Below are 22,673 nucleotides of genomic sequence, written 5' to 3'. Positions count from 1 at the left end.
CTGTGAATTGTGCAAGACTGTTGAATCACAGACCTGTACCTCTGAAACAAATAATGCAATATATGTTAAGAAAAAAAAAAGAAGATAGCAGGAGGGGAAGAATGAAGGGGGGGAAATCGGAGGGAGAGACGAACCATGAGAGATGACAGACTCTGAAAAACAAACTGAGGGTTCTAGAGGGGAGGGGGTTGGGGGATGGGTTAGCCTGGTGATAGGCATTAAAGAGGGCACGTTCTGCGTGGAGCACTGGGTGTTATGCACAAACAATGAATCATGGAACACTACATCAAAAAGTAATGATGTAATGTATGGTGATTAACATAACAATAAAAAATTTAAAGGGAAAAAAATAAAGTATCTCTGGTGTCTTCCACAAAAAAAAAAAAAAAAGAATCCCTGCCTACATCCCTCTGTCTCATCAGCTTCCACTGTCCTCCATCAGGCCCCCGATGTCCACTAATGCTGGACCATTTGCTGTTTCTCACAGTCTCTGTCTCTGTCTCCCTGTCTCTGTCTCTGTCTCTCTCTCTCTCTTTCTCTCTCTCTCTCTCTCTCACACACACACACACACACACACACACACTGCTGTTTCCCACCTCCTCTCCTCTGCCTTTACTACCTGCCTTACCTGTGGGGGAAATTCCAACCTGTCAAGATGAAGCTCAAATATGGCTTCTATTTTGCCTCCCTCTGCCTCGCACTGTGCTACTCAATACTTGTATGAGAGCCCTTTCAAACTGCATGGATTTATTTGCTGGTTTACATATCCATTCCTCTGCCTGGACTGTGAGTCTGGACTTTTACATGTAGAAAGTTTAGTTTTAGAATCAGACCCTCCTAAGTAGGAGTCCTGGACCTGCCTCCTACTTGCTGTGTGCCTCTGGGGGAGTTGCTTGCCCTCTCTGTGCCTCGGTTTCGTCAACTGTAAAATGTAAATCATACTAGTAAGTACTTCTTAGAACTGCTGGGAGTGTTTATTGATATTGGGTGTGTTAAATGCTTAGAACAAGGCCTACACTTACGGCATGCACCCAGCGACATCAGCTATTATTGTTACTATTGATATCACCGGACCCCAGGGCCTTAGCACTGAGCCAGACTCCTAGACACACTCAGGGAGAATGGAGTTGAACTGGAACACGCCCAGGCCTGGGTCCTCTGGCCTCCCACACCTTGTCACTGGCTGTGAGAAGCTCACGCCCCTCCAGTTCCTCCTTGGCTCCTTCAGGTCCAGCCAAACCTCTCTGATAAAGGGAAGGGGGAAGGAGAGCAGGAAAGAGAACGGCCAGATAAAATTGGCTGCTGCTGCGTCTGCTGGCTTCGGTGTACCCCGCAGCTCTGGCTCTCGCCAGGGATTTCAGCCTGTTGTGCCCTTTTCATTAACAATAAACTTTGGAAACTGCAAAACCGCCTCGGGGTGCATGGCTCAGGCTCTGAAAATGATGGAGTGCTAGGCCCAGGAGAGGGTGGCGGGCTTTCTAATTTTAAAAAGTGGGGGAGGAAGAAAGAGGGAAAGGACTTTGACAGAGAAATAAACAAGGAGGTTCACACCCCCAAAAGGTCTGATGTGTCCCTAAAGGAGGCCAAAGTCACCGGTCCCCTCAGTGACTGTCAGAATGTACGGGTCTCTGGTCTCGGGCAGACAAAAGGACTGTTTCGGTGACAGGAGTCCTCCCTTTCCAACTGGCCCGCGTGGTATCAAGCAGAGACAAACACGATTCGTCTCAAGACCAAATATTTTACTACGTGAGGAGCCTCCATCAGTGAGTCCTGCTAGGCCCACCTCTAAAATAAATACATCCTGATTCTGTGCTCGAGTCTGAAGTTCCCACGCACCCCTTGCTCTGAATCTCCAACCTCGCTGGTTTCCTGCCTTTTCTCTCTTGCCCCTCAGCTGACTTTCTGTATTCAGAGGGGGCTGGGGAACAGTGTTCCAGATGCGCGTGCCATGGAGCATGGGTCCTGCAAGATATTCTGGAGGAAAAAAAGTGCCTGTGATCAAGCATCAGCCAAACGTTTTTTGGACAATGCTAATACCTGACTGCCCTTGGACGGTCTGGTTTCTTTGACTCTGAGTTTTGCAGGTTGATTTGGCCATTTCAACATCCTTCCTGACATCCACAGGAACTAACGGGGAGCCAATCCAGTAAACAATGGGTGGAGATGATAGGCAGGGCTCATGGGCAGCCAGGTGAGAGACCTGTCCAAGTGGCCACCTGGGGCTCTGGGACCCCACCCCCACCCTTCCCACAGGAAGCAGCAGAGCCACTCCTCACAGTCAAGGCCCTCATTGTAACCCTCGATTAACTAAATGCAAATAGCAGTTCTAGACTTGGTACATCAATGATTCATCAAGGAGGTCCCATGGTGTTAGGTATGAAGCTTCCAGTCCTTCCTGATAACAGTGACACTTACTGAAGGCCTACTATGTGCAGACTCTGAGCTAATAAGCACTTTGCATGAATTATGTCTTATGGCTTTGTTCCTATGAGTATCCTCACTGTACACGTGAGAAATTCTGAGTACAACCAGGTTAGTAACCACCATGGCCACAGAGCGAGTCCAAGGCGGAGCCAGGCCTAGGGCCATAGTCTGACCACACATGCCACTCTCCTAGCCACTACACCATTTTACATATGTGTGACCCCCCCGGAACCTCGGTCTCCTCATCAGTCAGATGCAGGGCCCTCGGTGAGCTCACGGGTCCTGCTCTTTCAGGATGGTGCCTTTGCCAGTGCTCAATAAAGGGGAGCTATCCTCAGAATTACTCATCTGCCTCTTAGCCAGCTTCTGCAAAACAAAACCCTAAGACTTTTCTCTCCCTACTGCCATCACTCTTTAAAACGTGTTATGGCTGGAACACCTGGGTGGCTCAGTCAGTTAAGTGTCTGACTCTTGGTTTCAGCTCGGGTGGTGATCTCAGGGTGGCGGGATTGAGCCTGGCTCAGTGCTCAGCACGGAGTCTGCTTGGGCTTCATTCTCTCTCCCTCTCCTTCTGCCCCTCCTCCTTGCCCCGCATGCACGTGCTCTCTAATAAATAAATAAATCAAAAAAAAAAAAAAAAGAATGCCTACTTCTGAGAAACACTTGCACATTTAAAAAAATAAAAATAAATTAAAAAAAATATGCTGTGGCTGCCTCAGAATCACAAAATTTTCGAGCAGGAAGGGCCTTAGAGACCAACTATTGTTTTTCCAGAATAGCCAAGGATTTCTAATGTTTAAGAGCAAGGCCTTGGGAATTTCTCCTGAAGAATGACCAGCTTCCACACTCCTGGCCCAAGGCTCCTTGCCCACGCTAAGGTCACTATCAGTGAGGTGATAGGAACCCTCTTGGCCATTCTTCTGGCAAAAGGGGCCGCTTCCCTTGGGCACTTTTACAACTGGTTATTTATAAGCCCAGAAATCTTGTCTGTGTTTATGTTATTAGTCACTAAGCAAAAGCTTATTTTCCACCAGTTGGGAAGGGTTTCCTTTCTGAAAAATGAAAGCCTGTGTCTCTTGGCCAGACAGCTTTACCCAGAAGCCCGGTGGCTCCAGAATGGTAAGGAAAACTATGGCCCTTGACATGCCAGGCCTACCAGGAAAATCAAAACCCGGAATAGAAACTTAGCTCAGCTTGAGTCAGCCCGCAGCACAGGGGCCATGTCCATGCGCTGCAGACCCAGGTTTGAGTTCTAACAATACACTTGTATAAAGTACCCGCTGTGGAACTGGCACTGGGGATACCGAGAGAAGACCTTACTCGGGGAAGAGTGGGAAAGGCAGGCCGGGCAGAGGGAGCAGCACGGGCAAGGGCAGGAGCAGAACCACCAGCAGTCAGCGGGTGCTGGGAATTAAGGGACAAGAATGGAGAGGCAGGCTATGAATGAGCCACCGAGGCCCTGGATGCCCACAAGGAGCTCTGTGGGGGAGGAGCCAGATGGGCCCAAATGTCGCCAAGAACAATAAATACATGGGACAAGGCACAGGGCAGCCCCCAGGATCCTGGGCCTATGAAATAGCCCAGAGCACCCTTCTTCCCGAGAGCCTTCCATGCCGGAGAGTGATCGCTCCTTCCTCAGAAGGCTTATTTGTGGTAACAATAGATAACACGTATTGAACAATTACTGCACGCCATGGATTGTCACATTTAATCCTAACAATCCCCTATTTCATAAACAGGGAGCCAGCAATCAGATGGAGAAACAACATGGCCAGCACCGAGCACGGCCCACCTTCTCCGTTCCTCTTTCTCTCACTAACCATCTCCCCAAGGATATATGTAAGCCAATGCCATGAAAAGGATGACTATACGTCAGTACCATAGATAAATTTTGCCAATCGTCTAAAAACGGAATCATGCTGAATATATTCCTCTGTGTCGGGCTTCATTAGCTCAACAACGTAAGAATGATCCCATGTTCGTTCCATGTAATGGAAGACTGTTCACTCTTGTTGCTGTAGAGTGCCCCGTTGTGTGAATGTAGCAAGGCTGTATCCATTCTACTGTTGATGGGTATATTTGGGTTGTTTCCAGGTGGGGGTCATTACGAATAGTGCTGCTATAAACATTCTTTCAATGTTCATCTCTATGCATTTCTGTTGGGCAGATAACCAATAAGGATTTGATCCCAAATGTATGTGACCCAAAAGCTTCTACTCTTGCCACAACTCCCTACTACCTTCCTCCATCATCCATTTACTTTCCTTACGTAATACTCAATAAAGAGTCTCCTTTGTTAAAGAGACCAGCATCACTGTTTTTTTCTGAAAATGCTTCTTTTTTTTTTTTTTTATCAATCTGGAGCATTTTCTGCTTTGTGTTGAAGGGGATACAAATGCAACAGAAGGCACAGTCTTTGTCCTGGAGGCATTGTAATGTAGCTGGATACCACCAGTAGTGTTTATAAAATAAATCAAGTGTTAACCTGTATGATACAGACTTTAAGGACCTAGATGATCAGAATCAGGGAGATAACGCACATGGCCCAAGAAAGTTCCTAGAGAAACAAGCATGCAACTGAACCACCCAAAATGCCTTGGGTTTTGCTCAACTGAGATGGTTTTACCATTGTTTTCGCATAGACCGATATCCAGACTCTGCTTTCTTCTACTGTCCCACAGAAAGAAAGGCCTTCTTCCCAGACACCAACTTGAATGATTTCTCTTGTTTTCTGTTTATTTTCCATTTCAAGGGAGAGTGGGGATTGGTTCCTATAGCAACGGCTACTTCTCCAAATTAATTCTGAATTTCATCAGATGTTCAGTTTGACGGTCCAGCTCTGCCTTCTGATTGTCTTGCTTTCCCAACCACGCTAATTACCCAACTCCTAATGACTCCCTCCTGTTGCACCCGGGGCAAATAACACAACTTGTATAACTTGAGCAAATGAGGATTACAAAATAATGCTCTGGCCTGGGAGAAAGGCTGATGAGTGACGAGATCTTGGGATTTTAACCGTCCGCCAGCCATTCTAGAACCAAACTCACGATGCCACTTGGAAGGAAACGGGCTTGGGAAGGGAGAGGGTGGGAATCCCTTTACGAGATGCTCCACGGACAGCAGGTTACAAAAAAAGGAGGATGTCTTTCTGGTTTACATGTAACCTATTCGATTGTTGGTTTTAAGCAAAAAAGCCAATGGCCTAGAGTGGACCAGTCGGGATTCTCCTCATGCCTTTGCCTTCAGTCAAATTAGTTCATTCTTTCCGTGGGGTTGCCTCCCCACATGACAGCATTTTTACTGCCCTCCCAAAACCTCAGAGAGATGGACCATTCCACTCCTCAGGGGTGTGCTTCTGTTAAAGGTCGTACGATCCTCATGGAAAGTAGCTTATTTTTCATTTCAGAAATGGAGTGGTCTTTCCTTTGCAAGAACTGTCTGCAACCTAATTAGGTCCTTGAGTCAATGCAAGATCCATTTTTCAAGAGTTTCCTCCCCAGAACTAAATCTCAAGCACCTCACAGGCTCAGGGCTTCACAAAATGGTCTTCTGATCCCTTAAGTCTGAAAGCCCATGGCAGTGAGAGTTGAGAAAGTTATACTGGGCTGGCAGTTCTCCCACAGCCAATGAGTTGGTCCGAGTGGAATCAATGTGTTTCCTGGTTTGGACAATGAAAGGCTCTTTCGTTCACTAATTGTCTTTTCTTAAACCAAAACTCTCTCTGGATGTTGGCTGGCATATGCAAGGAGAACCATAGCCAACCAGGCCACCCACTACCAGCAGTGGACTCCACAGAAGGCAGAAGAAATAGTAAGAAAGTATACAAGCTCCCTGCGGAAGAGGGGATGCAGATGTCTTGCCAAGAACCATTCATTCCCGCTAAGACCATCAGTGCTATTTGGGGGCCCAATAACAAATCCTAGGAGGGCAGGGGATGTGGCCAGGATAAAGGAAGGAGCTACATGGGAGAGAGAATCAATGGCACCATGTCGGTCCAGCCGTTGGATTCCATTCTCCTTCCACAACCATCCCTGGGGTATTTCCATGGAAACAAGCAGGCTTGTGAGGTGATGCGCCCCATCAACCATCCCCACACACTCATTAGCCACACCCCCACAGTCTCCCTGATCATTTTCTTTATTGCTCTGTCTGGGCTTTTTTGTCTCACACACACACTCACGCCATCCTGAATCTAAGAGCACTGACAATTGGTTGGAACACCTCAGAACCACCCCAGGCTAACGCTAACGCTCTTGTACTTGACTCGGTGAACTCTGAGAAAAAGCAGGCTCCTCCAGTTCAGGCAATGAATGTGGTAGAAATCCATCCCCTTTAAAGACGGCCTTACTGTTCCCCACCCCACAGAACGCTTTGCTACAGGGGCTCATCCCACCCTTCCCAGCGGCCAGGGTGGAAAAGGCAGCCCTGTGGTTATCACAGCTATGCTTCTAGTCATTGCTCACCCCACCGTGTATGGCTCAGGACTAATCCTGTCAACCCTAAATTCTGGTCCACCTCATCGTGCACACACAGGGTTGTTGTTAAGAGCCTGACTCCCGGAGCCAGGCTACCTGGGTTCAAATCCAGGCTCTGCCACTTACCAGCTGAGTGACCTTGGCAAGTTACCTAAACTTTCTGAGCCTCAGTTTCTTCATCTGTTAAGGTGAAGACCACCGATCCTCATTGTGAAGGTTATCACAGCATGCGTCTGTGTGTTAGGCTGTTATTAATAGGCAGCAAGTCTTAGTCATGCCTGAATCAAATCCAGGTTTATTAAGGATATATGTATTGGCAAAATCTACACCTGAGATCACATGTGTTCCCTTGAGGGATGAGAGGGAGGCGGGAGAACAGAGAAGTAGACTAAGACTCAGGGACGTCAAAAGACTTGCAGCCAAGCCTGAGGTGGAGGCAAGCTTAGCTCTCCTAATTAGGGTCCACTCTTCAGACACCAGTGGTGTTCCAAGGCATGGATCCCAACCTCAGAGCCACCCTTGCCAGATGAACCCACTGTCAGAAATCATCTGGGGAATGGGCCTCTTCCATGCCCCACAAGCCTTCCTCAAGGCATGCTGTTAACCACCGAGGCAAATTAACAGAGCCATCACACTTAAATTCAAAAGATCCTCTATTACCAGACAACACGGTTCCATTTTCTTTTCTTTAGAAATTAAGTTCAAATACAAGTGGTATTATTTGAGACACTAGAAAATACTGAATTCCAGGAAACCCAAGAGGGCGAGGCAGGACAACCAGGGAGTAGCATTCGTTTTTAGTTGTTTTATTTCTAATCTCCAGCCTCTAGAAAAATGACCTGGGTGTAATCAAATGAAAACAATGAAAATAATACACTTGAAGGTCAAACAGCTAACTTAATAGGAAACTCATTAGAAACGTGGCTGGACAGATTCACAGCTGAAGAGCTCGTGCCTGTGACTAAAAGTGAAGGAAACTCTGGTGCTGTGTTATTAACCAGGGCGAGTCCTTCCTTTTGGATCCAGCCTGCAGAGACTTCGTGTGGAATTTGTGGATCTGGCAGCAAGGGGAGTGTGTTAAAATGCTCAGCGATTTGCCATGGGTTCAAAAGAGTAAACACAAGCATAATACACCACTTTGCCAAGTTCAACAAACTGTTTCATGGGGCTCTGAGTCCCTGATGAGGGCAGCAACCAAATGGCTAAGTAAGGAAACCCAAGCCCAAAGGTATCACTCACTGCTCGCTGGTGATCGCTGCCAGACACACTTTCTTCTCTGGAATTCACTGATGACAAATGATCAGACCAAGACAAGTTTTGAGAGCAGGGCTCATTTCCTCTTCGTTGCAGGATTAAGTCCGTATTTCTCAGTCTGGCCAATTAAATCTGAATCCCCATGGGGGAGGCTCAGGCATCAGCATTTTTTACAGATGTCCCATGAGATTTTAATGTGTATCCAGCGCTCAATATCACTGGGGTAGGCAATCTGGCCGCGACCTTCTCTTCTAACTCCTCCCAAAAGAGGGTGATACTCCAGCCATTAAGGACCTCTCAGAGCCCTAAACATCACAGCAGGAATAACCAGTATTATTTATTGAGCATGTACCTGTCGCTGTGCATAGCGATCTTTTCCTTATCTGATTTAATCCTCACAAGTTTATCTAGAAAGTAGCGAGCTATTGGTCCCATTTTATAGGTAAGAGAACTGACCCTCAGACCGGTTAATTCACTGGCCCAAGGTCACATAATAGCAACTGGAAGAGCAGTTGGCTCACTCAAATCGAAGCCTGCTTGGGACAATAAAACATATACTCATCCTACTAGAACAATACCTGCCTGGGACGTAAGTACTCAATATATTTTTGTAAAAGCAATGAGTGATCACATGAATGAATGAGAACACTGGGTAGAATTAATGACTAACAGCCCTTGTCAGATCAATTCAGCCATCCCCTGCCTTCGAAAAGGCCTCAGTCAGAATCTGCTTGCTGGCTGAGAAGGCTGGGTTGGGGCACTTGACCTGAGAAGAAAAACGTGAACTGCTTCGACTGTAGGTATTTCCAAATAATGGATGCTAGAAATGAGCCCTGCCTTGGTTTCTGCTCCATGGAGCAGCTGTTTCTCTAACACGGTGGTTCTCAAACTTGAGAGTGCTTTCGAGTCACCCAGAAGGCTGGTTATTCCACACATGGATCTAGGGTGGGCCCAAGGAACACAGACACTGCAGCTCCAGAGTCCCTCTGAGAACCGTGGCTCACATGCATTGCTGGGCAGTTGATCAGGGTCCTGCCATTCTCAAGGGGTTACTCTGCAGGGGCAGCCACACTTTGTGACTCTGGGACCTCTGCTAGACCCTGTGGACATGTCTTGCACCAGCCCCACTGCCCCTGACCAAAAGTTGAGGGGCAGGAGAAGGCAGGAGGTGGAATGCCCTGTCATCCAAGCTTACAGCTCACAATACAGCCTCTAGGCTTTTGCACAGGCCCTGCCTCTTGGTGTCTCCTCTGCATCTCTGGCTGGATTGTTAGAGCAGTGATTTTCACCACCAGGCAAGAACCATATGCCCTTCCAGAAAACTCTATCAAATTCTCAGGAGACACACGTAGCTCAGAAAAGCACATTGTAATGTATACTTCCAGGAAGATGGAAGGAACTTTTCACTGATCTAAAAAAAAAAAAAAAAAACTCATCCAAAGCGTCTTTATGGTAGGAATTCAGGGAAGTTTCTAGAATACAGACTCCTTTACATCTTCTCCTAGGCAGCAGGTTTAAAGCTCACAAGACACACAGGCTTATCAAGGGAGGCATGTTTGTTTGTTTCATTTGGCTTTTTTAAGTTTCATAAACTCTTCCAAAGGTGAGAGATCACAGCTGACCAATGTCCAATAGGCTTCCCACTTTGTTCCAGAGAGCCAGGATCACCCTTACCTAAGACAGGGGACGCGATGAAAGGGTTGGCCCATTCTAACATACCGCAATGCAAAGGGTCAATGAAGGGATGAAATCTTGCAGGGCCAGGACGAGAGATTTCCAGGAACAAAAACCAAGGGCATACAAGTGAAGGCACCAGCAGAATCTCCCCCACTCACTCCCCCGCCTTTTCATTCCCCTCCCTCCTCCCCAGCGGGACTGTTACCAGATGGGGTGCTAAGTTTCCCTAAAGTGTTGTGTGGCAAAACGTTCATTCTAGAGATTTTGCAGTTTGTGTCTCCTAGGCTTTCAAAGGGGAAGCCAGGGCGAGACAATGTGCCTTTGATGTTTGCACTCCAGTCCTGAAATCAGAACCTCAGGCAAAAACTGTTTTTATCTCTTCCATCCTAGGCAGCCAAGTTGAAAGCTCTGGTGGGCACTTCCTTTTCAGCTGTTCTTTCCATATTGTCAATTCCCACCCTGCTGAGAGAATGGAATTCCTTTGACTGGAAACAGGGGTCCATCTCAGAGATGGTGCCAGAGATTTCTTTCTTCCTTTTTTCTCTCTGTCACGTTGTTACCCTTAGTATCACACACTAGAAGGTGTATGTCTATCCTCTTTTATTTACTTAGCATTAGAAACCAGTTATGGTTTCTGTTTACACAGAGTCGACAAACTTGAGGGTTACTCACCTTCACCCATAGGTCAATAGGAGAGTAACCCCAGGGTCTGGTTTGAGAAACATTTGAAAGCAATTATTTTTGAGATTTGGTGAAGAGCAGCGCTAATTCAGTGAAGTCGCAGATTTCGTGAGCCTGTGGGTACCCTGAATAATGTACAAATAACTTACATTTCCATGGACTGCAGTTTAGAAAACACTTGATCTTTGAGTTGACCAGATTTGGGCCCCAAGCTTCTTCCTGAGATGTATGTAGAAATATTTTCTAAAATAGCCACAAAGCTGGCATTTAACGTTCTCGTGTATTTCAGACAACAACACCCGCGAACACCAAGAATTCTCTGTATCACAGGGTCCAGAATAATGCTTGCCCCCAGTTAGGGGTCACTGCAGACCACCAAATGACCTGGCTTGTCTTAGGTGCACCAGCTTCAGAGTGACTAGGTTCAGCACTCAGATCTCCCACTTCTTAGTGTGACTTTGGGAAATGTATTTAGCCTCTCAGACAAAATTTCCTTACCATAAAAAAGGGATGTTAACAGTCGCATTTCATGGACATAAGGACTAACTGAGATAATACAAGCACACATCCTAGTACAGGGTAAAACTCAGTAACTCCTAGCTATTATTCGTACTATTTTAAAGTGTAAATAAAAGCTACTTTCTTCCTCAAAATCTGTGGCTTTGCCCTATTCTTGGTACAAAACCCACAGCTCTCCTTAGCCAACCTGGTCCAAATCTGGCCCTCCCTGACCTCCTCTCTCCACCACCCTCCTACTCACTCGCTCGCTCAGCCTCACAGACCCTCTGTCACTTCTGCCGACACGAGCTCCTTCCCTCCTCTGAGCACTGTTCCTGAAGACACAGTGTCAGACGCATCCTTGCTTTGCCATGTTGTTGCTTTTGCGGCTGCTACTGCTGTGTGTGCGTGTGTGCATGCGTGCATTTTAAATCACAAAAGTCCCGGCTGAAGAACTCGTAAGGTTCTTCCACAGTTCCTTCGGTTCCCTTGGCTAACGTCCAAACAGCCAGTTCATTCAGCAAAATCTGCGCATTGCTGCGCCCAGCGAAGGCTCCTGATTGGTCGGCTAGACAACCAATCAGCTTCCAGGGAGAAGGTTCCCTTTCACACAGCGATTGGCCGAGAGACCTCAGACTCGGCCCACCACTGCGGCCACCGCGCTGCCCCTACCACACCGGGGGGCCTAGAAGGAGAGAAAAGGGGATGCCTGGGGCGCACAGGTGGGCTGCGGAGCCAGCAGAACAAGACACAAAATCAGAGACATAGGGCGGAGGCCCGGTGGAAGAAAAATCAAATGAGGTCAGGAGGCCTGTGTGCCAGGGCCACCAGCGAGCCATGGCACTGAATGGGGTCATGAACTGAATGGGGTCCTCCAAATTCATGTGTCGAAGTCCCAATGCCCCATACCTCAGAATGTGACCCCACTCAGATACAGGGCCTTTAAAAAGATAATTAAGGTTAAATGAGGACATCAGGGTGGGCCCTTAATCCAGTCACACTGGATTTTATAGGGATTCCCCTTATAAAAAGGGGAAATTTGGACACAGACACAGAGGGGACAGCACACTAAGACGTGGGGAGAGCCATCTATAAGCCAAGGAGAGAGGCTTGGAAGAAAGCTACCCTCTGACACCCGGATCTCGGACTTCTAGTCTCCTCCAGAACTGAGAAACAACACATTTCTGTTGTGCAAGCCACCCAGCCCATGGTATTCTGTTGTGGCAGCCCTGGCGAACTAATACACCCAGTGCATCTTAACGTTTCCAGGGCCTCAGTCTCCACAGCTGCAAAATGGGACACCTGGCCTGCCCCTCCCACAGGTGTGCTGCAGGGATCGACTGAGGCTCGAGGTGGGGGAGCTTTGTCAACCATACAGAATTCCATGGATGACCTCGGGAGGTCTAATTTCACTCTCAGGGCCCTGGTCCTGGCGTCCCGGGCAGTAAAGCAGATAAAGTCAGAAGCCCCTGGGGACTGTGGGGTCGCAGTTAGAGAGGTAGGAGCTGGACCAGTGCCTTGACAATCCCCTGCTCCAAACCTCCAGGGAAGAGACTGGAGCTGCCCTCCTCCACAGTTATTTAGTGGATGTGGGAGAAACAGAACTTGCGTGGGAGAAGGGAAAGAGAACAGAACAGAAACCAGAGATTTCTAAGAAATGAAAAGAAAAAAAAAAGCCATATTTATGTCCCTGAGAATTTTCTGGATAAAAACAATACATTTTATTTGTATGGTATTCTGCAGGTCACAAAATACTTGATAGCAGTAAAGATTTTTCTTTAACCTATCTGAGGTCAAGAATCCCTCTGACAATCTGATGAAAGCTATGCACCCTCTCCTCAGAAAAAAATTAACCCATGCACTCAACATCTAAAACATTATACACCAGCATGGTCCTATCCTGCAATGATGAAAAAGTTCTGTATCTATACTGTCCAATATGGCAGCCACTAGCCACAAGTGGCTATGGAGCCCTTGAAATGTGGCTAGTGGGACTGAAGAACTGAATTTTTAATTATTTTATTTTATTAATTTTAATTTAAATATCCATCTATAGCTAGTGGCTTCTATATTGGACAAGGCAACTATACAATATTCCAGAGGACTTACAAACACCCTGAAGTTCCACTGACCCTTGCCAATGGACCAAGTTAGGAACCACTTGTAATGATCATACTGTCTTCACAATAATTATCTTTTTTGAGCTTACCAGAACCTGTATCATCTAATTTAATCCTACCAACAACCCAAAGAAAGAGGTAGAACTGTTATCTGCATCTTACAGGTATAGATATTGAGGCCCAGAGAGGCCCTCCAGCTTGCCCAAAGTCTCATGTCAAGGCCACAGCGGGGATTTGGGACTAAAACCCAAGAGCCTGATGTGAGAACTCAAGCTCTTTCCCCCAAAACCTGGTGATGATAGGGTTTTATGAATTGAGGCCCAAGCTCCCACCTGAGGCCTCGATGGAAATTATTTCTAGTCACCCAAAGAACCTTAAATTATGTGGTATCTATCTTCAAAGTTAAAAGCAAGGGTCCTTCTCTACGCCAAGAAATCCCCAACACAGCACACTGGTCCACACTGTGGAGGTCATCCTTCACAGGTACCTTCAGGTTCCCATGGTAACCAGGCCACAGGGAGCAAAAACACTCAGAATTGTATAAAACTCACTCTCCTCCTGCATTGTGTATCCCCACTCATTTCTAACCTCTAGAAGTTCCTCTCATTTGCAGACATATTCAGATTTGTTTTCTTAACCTGGAATTCTACTTTCCCCAATTCTTCCTCAAAATAACTCCTTCAAGGCCCAGCCTATATGCCACAAAAACTTCTAAGCTCCAGGACTCTATGGTCCCAGAATATGTTGCTTGCATATCTACGTAACATTCTTCTGTCATGCCTCGTAGGGTGCCTTGAATAGGAGATCCACAGCCTGTTGTCTCTTTCAGTTTCTAACCACACTGAACACGGTGCTTAACACGATCACTCGGTAGACCAGTAGTTCCCACACTTGTTAAAACATGGACTGCCGGGCCCCACCCCCAGAGCTGCTGATTCAGCAGGTCTTCAGTGAGGCCCTGGAATCTGCATTTCTAACAGCCCAATTTATATGGATGTTACTGGTTCAGAGACTGCACTTTGAGAATCCCTGCAAGAGATGTTTGTGGAATGAATACATGATTGAGTGAATGAAAATTTCCCTTAAGCATCCTCTCCCCAAGGGCTCCAAAAATGAGCTTTAGAAAAATCAAGATAAAAAAAATTGTTACCAACATTTACTTCTAGATGAGGAGCAAAAATAGAAGCAACAGGGAGAAAAAATGGCCAAAAACAGCAGGGAACCAGAAGAAGGAAAAGTTAAGATAGATATCAAAAAACTTTCAGGTTACCATCTGGTTTCCTCTTAGCCATTACTGTGTAAACGTATTATGATCAGACCATAATTAAAAATACTATGATGAGACCAAATTAAAAATAGGTTCAGTTTTCTGACTCAACCATTTATTTAAAAATATTCTGGAGAAACACTCTGACTCAGTTAGTCCAAGCCTAGAAAAATTTTCATAAGACAAAAAAATAATAATTATCAGAAATGAATATAAAAACGATTACAAGGAGGGTCACAAAAGCCCTACTTATAATCACCAGAAATTTGAAACAACTTAAATGTTTAACAAAAGAAATTAGATCCAATAAGTTATGGTACGTCCATAAATGGAATACACTATAAAGCCTTTTAAAATGTCCTTACAGGGAATATCTATTGACACAGGAAAAGGTAGAGGATATAAAACATGAAAAAAAAAATTAAGTCAAAAAACAGTATAAACAGTATGCTCTAACTTTGGATAAAAATCATACACAGATATAGAGAGACAGATAAAAATATAAATATAGCTAGAGTGCTATTTATCAAATGGGGGGTTAGAACAAATTATTTTGAAATTTTAAATTGTGTATTTCAATCATTTCTGCAACAAATACATATTGCTTGAGTAATTTTTTTTACAGATTTAAAAAAAGAGAGAGAGATAGGCTATAGGAAGTTTATACTCGCCATTTCTTCCCAGGAAGGAGTAACAAGTTGAAGCACGAGCATTTTTGTGTGTGTTTTTTTTTTTAGGATAAGTCTTTTTTTTTTTTAAAGATTTTATTTATTTATTCATGAGAGACAGAGAGAGAAAGAGAGAGAGAGAGAGGCAGAGGGAGAAGCAGGCTCCCAAGGAGCAGGGAGCCCGATGCGGGACTCGATCCCAGGACCCCGGGACCACGACCTGAGCTGAAGGCAGACGCTTAACCATCTGAGCCACCCAGGCGCCCAGCACGAGCATTTTTGTAACTTTCTCCTGGCCCCACTCTCCTACAAACATGGACTACAACTTGGATTCCATCAGTGAAGCATCTGCCCCACCAAGAGATCCCTCTTCTTTCTTGGTATTTCCGGGACCTGCTCAAAGATGACTCCCAACTCAGAGAGCCTCCACTTGGAATAACTCATGACTCCACCACCGGGGCAACTGCGTTGGAGAACGACATTGACAATGGATCCACCGTGACCCTGGTCACCCAGCAAACTGCCATTTTTTGGAAACCGTGGCTGTCTCCCCTACCGGCTTTTAATAAGGCGGGTTGCTTAGCAACCGCCAGGAACTGGCAAGAAGGCAGAAGGCGGCACCAGTCAGAACTATTTTATGACCAAAGTGAGCTGTGCTACGTGTGTCTGGTTGCATTCAAGGTAACCAAATAAGAGATAACACCCAGCTATTTTTGCATCATGAGGAAAAATACTTGGCTCCTGACCAGAGGGGCAATTACCTAAAAATCTTGGCAGGCCCCATGGTATGAGAAATGGTAACTGATACGCGGGTGAAAAAAAAAAAAATCACTGACCTTCATAAATACTGATGATATGAGGATGGTTGAGGGATGACATGATCTCAATCTCTCGTCTGATGTGAACCATGTCTTGTTCATCCTTAATTTTGTCCTTACGAATGGATTTTATAGCAACCTATAAAGTCAGGAAATGAAATGTTACCCAGAGAACTAAACAGATGCAAATCAGCCATTGGGGGAGTTTGGAAAATAAATACAGATGTTACTTGTTGGCAGAACCGACAATAACCAAAACAAAGCTTCGAAATACCCCCTGTCACGTCTTTCATTTATAGCAAAAACACCCTTCTCCCAACAACAGAAAACATCAGGTTCCAACAGCCTAGGGTTTGGGATGCTGGGTTGGTTTTTTTTTTTTTGTTTATTGAGGGGTTTTTTGTTTTTGTTTTTGTTTTCCATAAAGCAGAGGCTGCTTCATGTGGCCAGATCCATTTACTCCAGGAATCCTGATCCTTTGAAAAAAGGAAAAAGGAGAGCTCGGTTTACAGGGTCTGGATGATTAAACATGGATGGGTGAAATCAGTATCACTCAGCTCCACCGGGCAGCTGCCGCAGCAAAGACTAGAAAAAGCTTTACTGCATGGGGCTTCTCGAGGCCAGTTCTGCTCAAACGTACGCTTTCAAGACTCCAGCCTATGCTGTGTTTGTGCAATTGCTCAGCGGCCAAATCCTTCCTTCATTCTTCCTCTTGTCCAAGGACCTTTGATACATGTGACAAGACAAAAAGGCTCTGCTATAGAAAAATCAGGACAAAACAAAGGGAGTGACAGCCAGACTCCCTGCCCAGCCCCAGTAGATTCCCGTGCCAATGTCTACAAATGCAAACTGTAGAGAGCTGCCAGGGCCAACGCACAGAGCAGTTCCTCAAAAGAAACACATAAATAAAAAAGCATTAAAAGACAATGGGAATCTAATAAGGAAAAACGTGTTTGCCAATGGACTCATCTTTGCTCATAAACAAGTTGCTTCGTAATTTAATCCACCCTGGCTTTAAGGGAGGCAAAAAGTACTTTCGAGGGGGAAGGTGTCCATGGGTAACAAGGAAGCCCGCCAACCAATGTGCTGCCATCTCCAAAAGCCTGCTTAGTCCCCTCCAAAGTGGTCCTCCTGTGATGTCAGCTCTCACCTGGACCACCCTCTCCTAGATGAAAGGCACTTAGCCCATCCCTCTGGATCACAAAGGCATGAAGGGCTCCTTGTTCCCAGCAGGCCATCCCCACACCTGGATTAAGACAGGGTGAAGCCCTGTCAGCCTCAGCAGGAACGCACTCCCACCTGTGAGCATTAGCATCTTCTGGCTTACACCAGGTCCCCACCAAGCACGATACATGGAAACATTTCTAAAATACAACTGGTCCATCTATAACTCAGTAAGAATTGGGCAGCTATTATTATTATTATTATTATTATCATTATCATTATTATTGTTTTGCTACTTGCTGACCTCCCAGCAAATGGGGGAAATGGACAGGCAGGTCCCCATTTTTCTCCTCTTCAGAACCCTCCCCAGCTGTAATGAAATCAGTATTTGTGTCGTCACTTGGCTCTGTACTAGTAGGGATCTAATTCACTGCTTTATCTCCAGGGCTTAACTCCGTGTTGGCACATGGCAGGCCCGAGCAAAGCCTTAGTGTGGGCAGGTGGGCAGGTGCTAGGTAGACAGAAAGGGAAGGGGCGGGGGGCAGGGGTGATGTCTGCCATTAGGTTATGATTGCCCAGACCAGAGATGTGACAGTGGAACCGGAGCAAAAAAGGAAGAACACCCTAGTCAGACACCACCACTGAGACAGGCACACTGGGAAGCTGCTTAGTTTTTCTTTGGCATCCTACCTGCAAGGGGAACCGAGCAATGGACAAAGCAGACCGGAAACATGGGACGCTGGGCTGTAAACCCAGGGGCCGGCACCATCCTCCCTTAGACTGGAGGCAGACCCCGAGGTTGCATAAAAGGAGGCTGCCCAGAGATGAATGAGCTCCCATCTTCAAGGCCCCTTTTCACCAGGGTGCCAAGCTCAAAGCCACCCCAGGCCCTCCCGACAGCCCCATTCCGTATGCAGCAAGAAAAGTCTCCCTGTGCTTACGTCAAATGTAAAGATATGACTGGAAGGCTTTATTTTGTCTGAGCTGGGACTGTGATCTTGAGAGCTTGTTCTGGGAGGAAGCAGACAGTGAACACACACAGGCCGTGGAGGATGTGGGTGGCTGTTGGACCAACTCCTGCATTCCTCCAGAACTAAAGATGGGCCAGGGGAGAAACCACCCCTTTGATTATGCAGCAGGCTGAACTTGGCCTCAAGGAGGCCCTATTGTCAAATGACAAGAGGCATAAATTCTTTCCCCTTCCAGGGTCAGGGGAGGGTGGTGACATTCTGGGGGGTAAGAAAGTAAGCCCACTTGTCAGTTCCCCCCAACAGTGGAGTACGTTTGCCAGGGGGATGCTTCCAGCCCAGTATGAAAAGGAAAGTGCTCACATTCTAATAAAACCCCACTCGGCACTGAGGAAACTGAAGGGGCTCCATAAATGTTAATAACCATGGTGGTTGCCCCTCCACAAAAGCTTCCCTCTTCCTGCAATGAATTTTCTATTGAAAATGTAAAAGAGGGCTCATTCTGCCCCCTCTTTCAAAGGGTTGGAGGGAAGTCAGTCGGAGACAAATGCTAGAAATCACTTAGAACCATGCAACTGTCAGGGCCAGGGGGAGACTCTCAGTTCAACTCCCAAGAGCAGGGAGCTGCCTCACCCAAGGTTGCAGAGCCCGTTAGTGGCAAACCACGGACACAGTAACCCCACAGTAATAACAGCAGCTGGGTGTGGAGCACTTCACATTCGGTGCAGACCTGGTGTGAATTGCTCTTCACACCGCCCATCTTTACCTCCTCATTCAGGCTTCAGCTCCAGGATACCCTAGGGCAGCCCTCCCTGACCCCTCTCGCCACACCTGCCCTCACTTTATCTTCTTTGGGACCTATCGCACCATCTGAAATTCTCTTGCTTGTTTGCTGTATATTCAGCCTGTGACCAAATCCAGCTTGTGGCCTGTTTCTGTAGGACCCAGAAAGCTAAGAATGGTTTTCATGTTTTTAAAGAGTCGTTTATAGAAGTCCAATGCTCTATCCATTGCGCTATGGAGCCACCATAGGGGAAGGGAGGGAAAAATGAAACAAGATGAAACCAGAGAGGGAGACAAACCATAAGAGACTCTTAATCTCAGGAAACAAACTGAGGGTTGCTGGAGTGGAGGGGGTGGGAGGGATGGGGTGGCTGGGTGATGGACATTGGGGAGGGTATGTGCTATGGTGAGCGCTGTGAATTGTGTAAAACTGATGAATCACAGACCTGTACCCCTGAAAAAAATAATACATTATATGTTAATAAAAAAAATTTTTTTTAAAAGAGTCGTTTATAAAAGGAGACAGAGATCTATAAATGTAGCTCCTGTAACGTAAGGCAGTGCCTGCTTCCTGAAGTCCAGGGAATGAACTGGGCCAGCACGCAGGGAAGCAGGGTTGCCTAATGGTCAGGGGCATGGCTAAGTCCTGGCTGAAACCACTCACTAGCTGCTGTGTGACCTTGGGCAGGTTGCATAACCTTTCTGTGCTCCAGTTTCCTCATCCCTCAAGGAGGTACCCTGTGAGGATTTAGGTGAACAGGGGAATAAGATATTCCCACTCGAATCAAAAGTCTGTCTCAAGATACCCACTTCAGCCTCTGGATTTGGACTGTTCATTCACTTCTTTCTTTGGAGCACCTTCCAGGTACCAAGCACAGCGCTGGCACAACCCAAAAGGGAACCAACAAGATTCTGTCCCAGCCCTCGAGGCTGGGGGGAGGGCGGGGAGTGGCAAAAATTGCACAAATAATTACGTAATTTTCCTCACGGCCAAAGGCTACCGAAGAGACACACAGAGGTGTGGGCATTCTGGGGAAAACCTCCTCTCCAGTTTTCCTCAGTCCTCACCCACATCGACAAAGAAAGACAGAGCTAAGGAAAGAAGGGCCCAGCAGGCGGAGATTACCAAATGTCTGAAATCATACACCCTCCAAAAAAAAAAAAAAAAAAAAAAGTCCAATTTGTTGCTACAGGAGCCAAAGAGATGTCACTCCGCCTGCAAAGTGACGGGAACTCACACGCAGTACAGCCCCTTTCATAAATGTTCCCAAGTCTAGACAGCACCGTGTGCCTTATAAAACGGTCTGCCTTTGTATAAGGCCACCCTATGGTTTAATGTCTGAACCGTCTGCAGCAGCAGGTCTGGCCAGGGACCTGTGAATTCTGCCCTGCGGTGCCTGCCTCTTTAAGAGGCACGCTCAGCCCAGCCAGCCCCCAGCCCTGGGGAACCTGAGCAGGCCCCACCCCCTCTTCCTTCCACAGGCTTTTTCCTTTTTGGAATAATCACCACAAACCACCTGTTCTGCAGCCTGCTGGGCGTCCTTGGCCACAGCGGCTGCCGCCAATGTTAAGAGCTGGGTGGCCGGGCAGGTTCTGGGAGGCAGCAGGGTCCTGCGAAAGCTCAGGCTTTTGCTGGCTAGCTGACCTCAGGTGAGGTCATCAGAGCATCGCAGATCTGTTTCCTCATCTGTAAAGGGGGGCTAGGAAGCCCCCCTTCCTTGGGGCTGTTGTAAGGAGTGGGAATAATGCGAGGAAAGTACCTGGCACACAGTAGGTGTTTACTGAATGGTGGTAACAATAGATGAGGCCTGGCAATAACAGGGTCCTGGACCATGTTTTAGGGGTGATGAGCCCCAGCAAATCATCTTATAGGCCTCTCCCCTCCCCATTCCCCACACCCATTCTCCCCCTCCCCACATTTGTACTGAGGCAAGAGCAGGTTGAAATTTGTACCTAGCCTGCCTGCCCGCAGAGAGTAGGGCAGCCAGCCGTCCTCCTGGCCTGCTCTGGGGAGTGGGGGAAGTTCTGGACAGGTGGTATGTTTGCCAGCCTCTAACCAAGAGCATCACAGCCCCCTTCCCTCCGGAGCCACCTCCCATGGATGCTCACTCACTGCCATCTGTCAGCCTGCAGGGAGTGTCCTAGAACAGTGTCTCTCAAACAGGGGTCATGGACACCTTGTTAAAATGCAGATTCTGAGTCCAAAGGTCTAACAGGGGGCCTGGGGTTCTGCACTTCTAGCAAGCTCCCAGGTGATGACAGTGATGCCAGTCCAGGGACCACGCTTTCAGTGGCAAGATCTCAGTGCTCTGTCTTTGGCCCTGACATATCCGCATTTTACAATTAGTGGCAATATTCTTATCAGTGGCAGTAACCAGCATTTCTTAAGTGTCAGCTGTGTATTAGGGGGCCTTATCTCATTTAATCCTAACTACAAGCCCATTTTACAGGGGAGGAAACTGAGGTACAGAGGAGACAAATACTACCCAAACTCACACAGCTTGTGAAAGAGAAAGCTAAGGCTTCCACTGAGGCAGCTGATTCTAGAGGCTCTGGGTAAAGCCGGCGTGGATGGCAACCATGGCAGGTGACAGACTCTCTCCCCGGATCTCAAAGAGTCTCCAAAACTCGGTGTGATGGGACCCCTCCAAGCAGATGAGGTTTTATAGGGTCATCTGTGAGGCAGCCAGAAGGCAGCATTTGGCGTCTGAGTAGCAGGGAAGAAACGGGGCCATAAACACGGCATTAGCATCACTTAGTAGGAACAAGTTTGCATTCTGATCTGGGCAATGGGAGCTGGCAGCTTCCCTGCCATTCACAAGGTGTGATCTCACCCCCGGCCACGTTCCACGGGAGCTGCCCGGCACTGAGTCAGCAGCTCGGGGATCTTTTCTCACCCAGGGGCCCGGAGGCCACTTGCAGCGGAGATGAGCAGCCAAATCAAGTTGGAGGCCAGTGTAGGGGTCCCCACCCATGTCTGGTTGATGGTCAGAGTTTGGGGCAAGGCACGGTTTCACACCGGCCACACAGAAAGGCTGTGCACGGCCCATCACCGCAGTGGTGCCACCCAGGAGGCCATCCTGCAGCCAAAGCCCCTAATTAATTAAATGACCTCCAGCTCTTTGTGAGGAGCCTGGCCAACTCAGGATAACACTCGAGCAAGTTGCCATGATGCAACCGACCCCACAGGGACCCAAGCCAACTCCTCCACGGGGCCCATGGGCCTCTTCCTCTCTGGCCTGTTGATTCATGTCATTACATGGATGTTTTTTCAGACAGAAGCAGATTAGGAGCCAAGAGTTGTATCAACAGGCGCTGAGGAGATGCACCCCGACGCCAGGAAGTGCGGCATGTGGAAGAAGGAGCTTTTTCTTCAAAGAAGAGCATCCACCGTGCACCACCAGCAGCCCTTGAACCTTATAAAAGGTCCTGAAAATAGAATCCTCTTAAGGTGGTTCTCCAGCCTCGATTTCCCAAAGCTCCCCATCAGAGATAATGTGGCCTCAGATGAGGCTGCTTTTTCCCCCGCCATGAAAAATGTGTTCTATTTCCAGGGGCGCCTGGGTGGCTCAGTCGGTTAATCGTCCAACTCTTGGTTTCAACTCAGGTCATGATCTAGGGTCGTGAGACTGAGCCCTGCACCAGGCTCGGAACTCGCGGGGAGTCTGCTTGAGATTCTCTCTCCCCCTCTCCCCCACCCCTGCCCTTCTCCCCTGCCTGTACTCTCTCTCTCCCTCTCTAAAATAAATAAATAAATCTTTTTAAAAAAAATGTGTTCTATTTCCAGAATTTGAATAGCGAATTAGATTTTAATCTGATGGGCCTGCTCAAGAGGACCTCAGAGAGGCCGGGACGTCTTTATCTACAGCCATAGGC

The 22,673-nt window shown here is 47.3% G+C and overlaps 1 protein-coding gene across 3 annotated transcripts in view; it reads right to left on the bottom strand.

Moving 5' to 3' along the window:
• The window catches only part of NUAK1 (NUAK family kinase 1), a 72,304-nt gene that overhangs the window by 23,057 nt on the left and 26,574 nt on the right, over window positions 1-22,673 (bottom strand). For all 3 annotated transcript variants that reach the window (XM_025882590.2, XM_073900354.1, XM_073900355.1), the window contains exon 2: window positions 15,901-16,021. In XM_025882590.2, coding sequence (XP_025738375.2) covers window positions 15,901-16,021 — 121 coding nt within the window. The remainder of the gene's footprint in view (window positions 1-15,900; window positions 16,022-22,673) is intronic.

The sequence above is a fragment of the Callorhinus ursinus genome, unplaced genomic scaffold, assembly GCF_003265705.2.
Source record: "Callorhinus ursinus isolate GAN/ISIS: 27379988/994484 unplaced genomic scaffold, GSC_fseal_2.0 scaffold14, whole genome shotgun sequence".
Lineage (NCBI taxonomy): Eukaryota > Metazoa > Chordata > Mammalia > Carnivora > Otariidae > Callorhinus > Callorhinus ursinus.
Note: the sequence above shows the minus strand (reverse complement) of the source record. Positions and strands in the feature narration are given on the sequence as shown.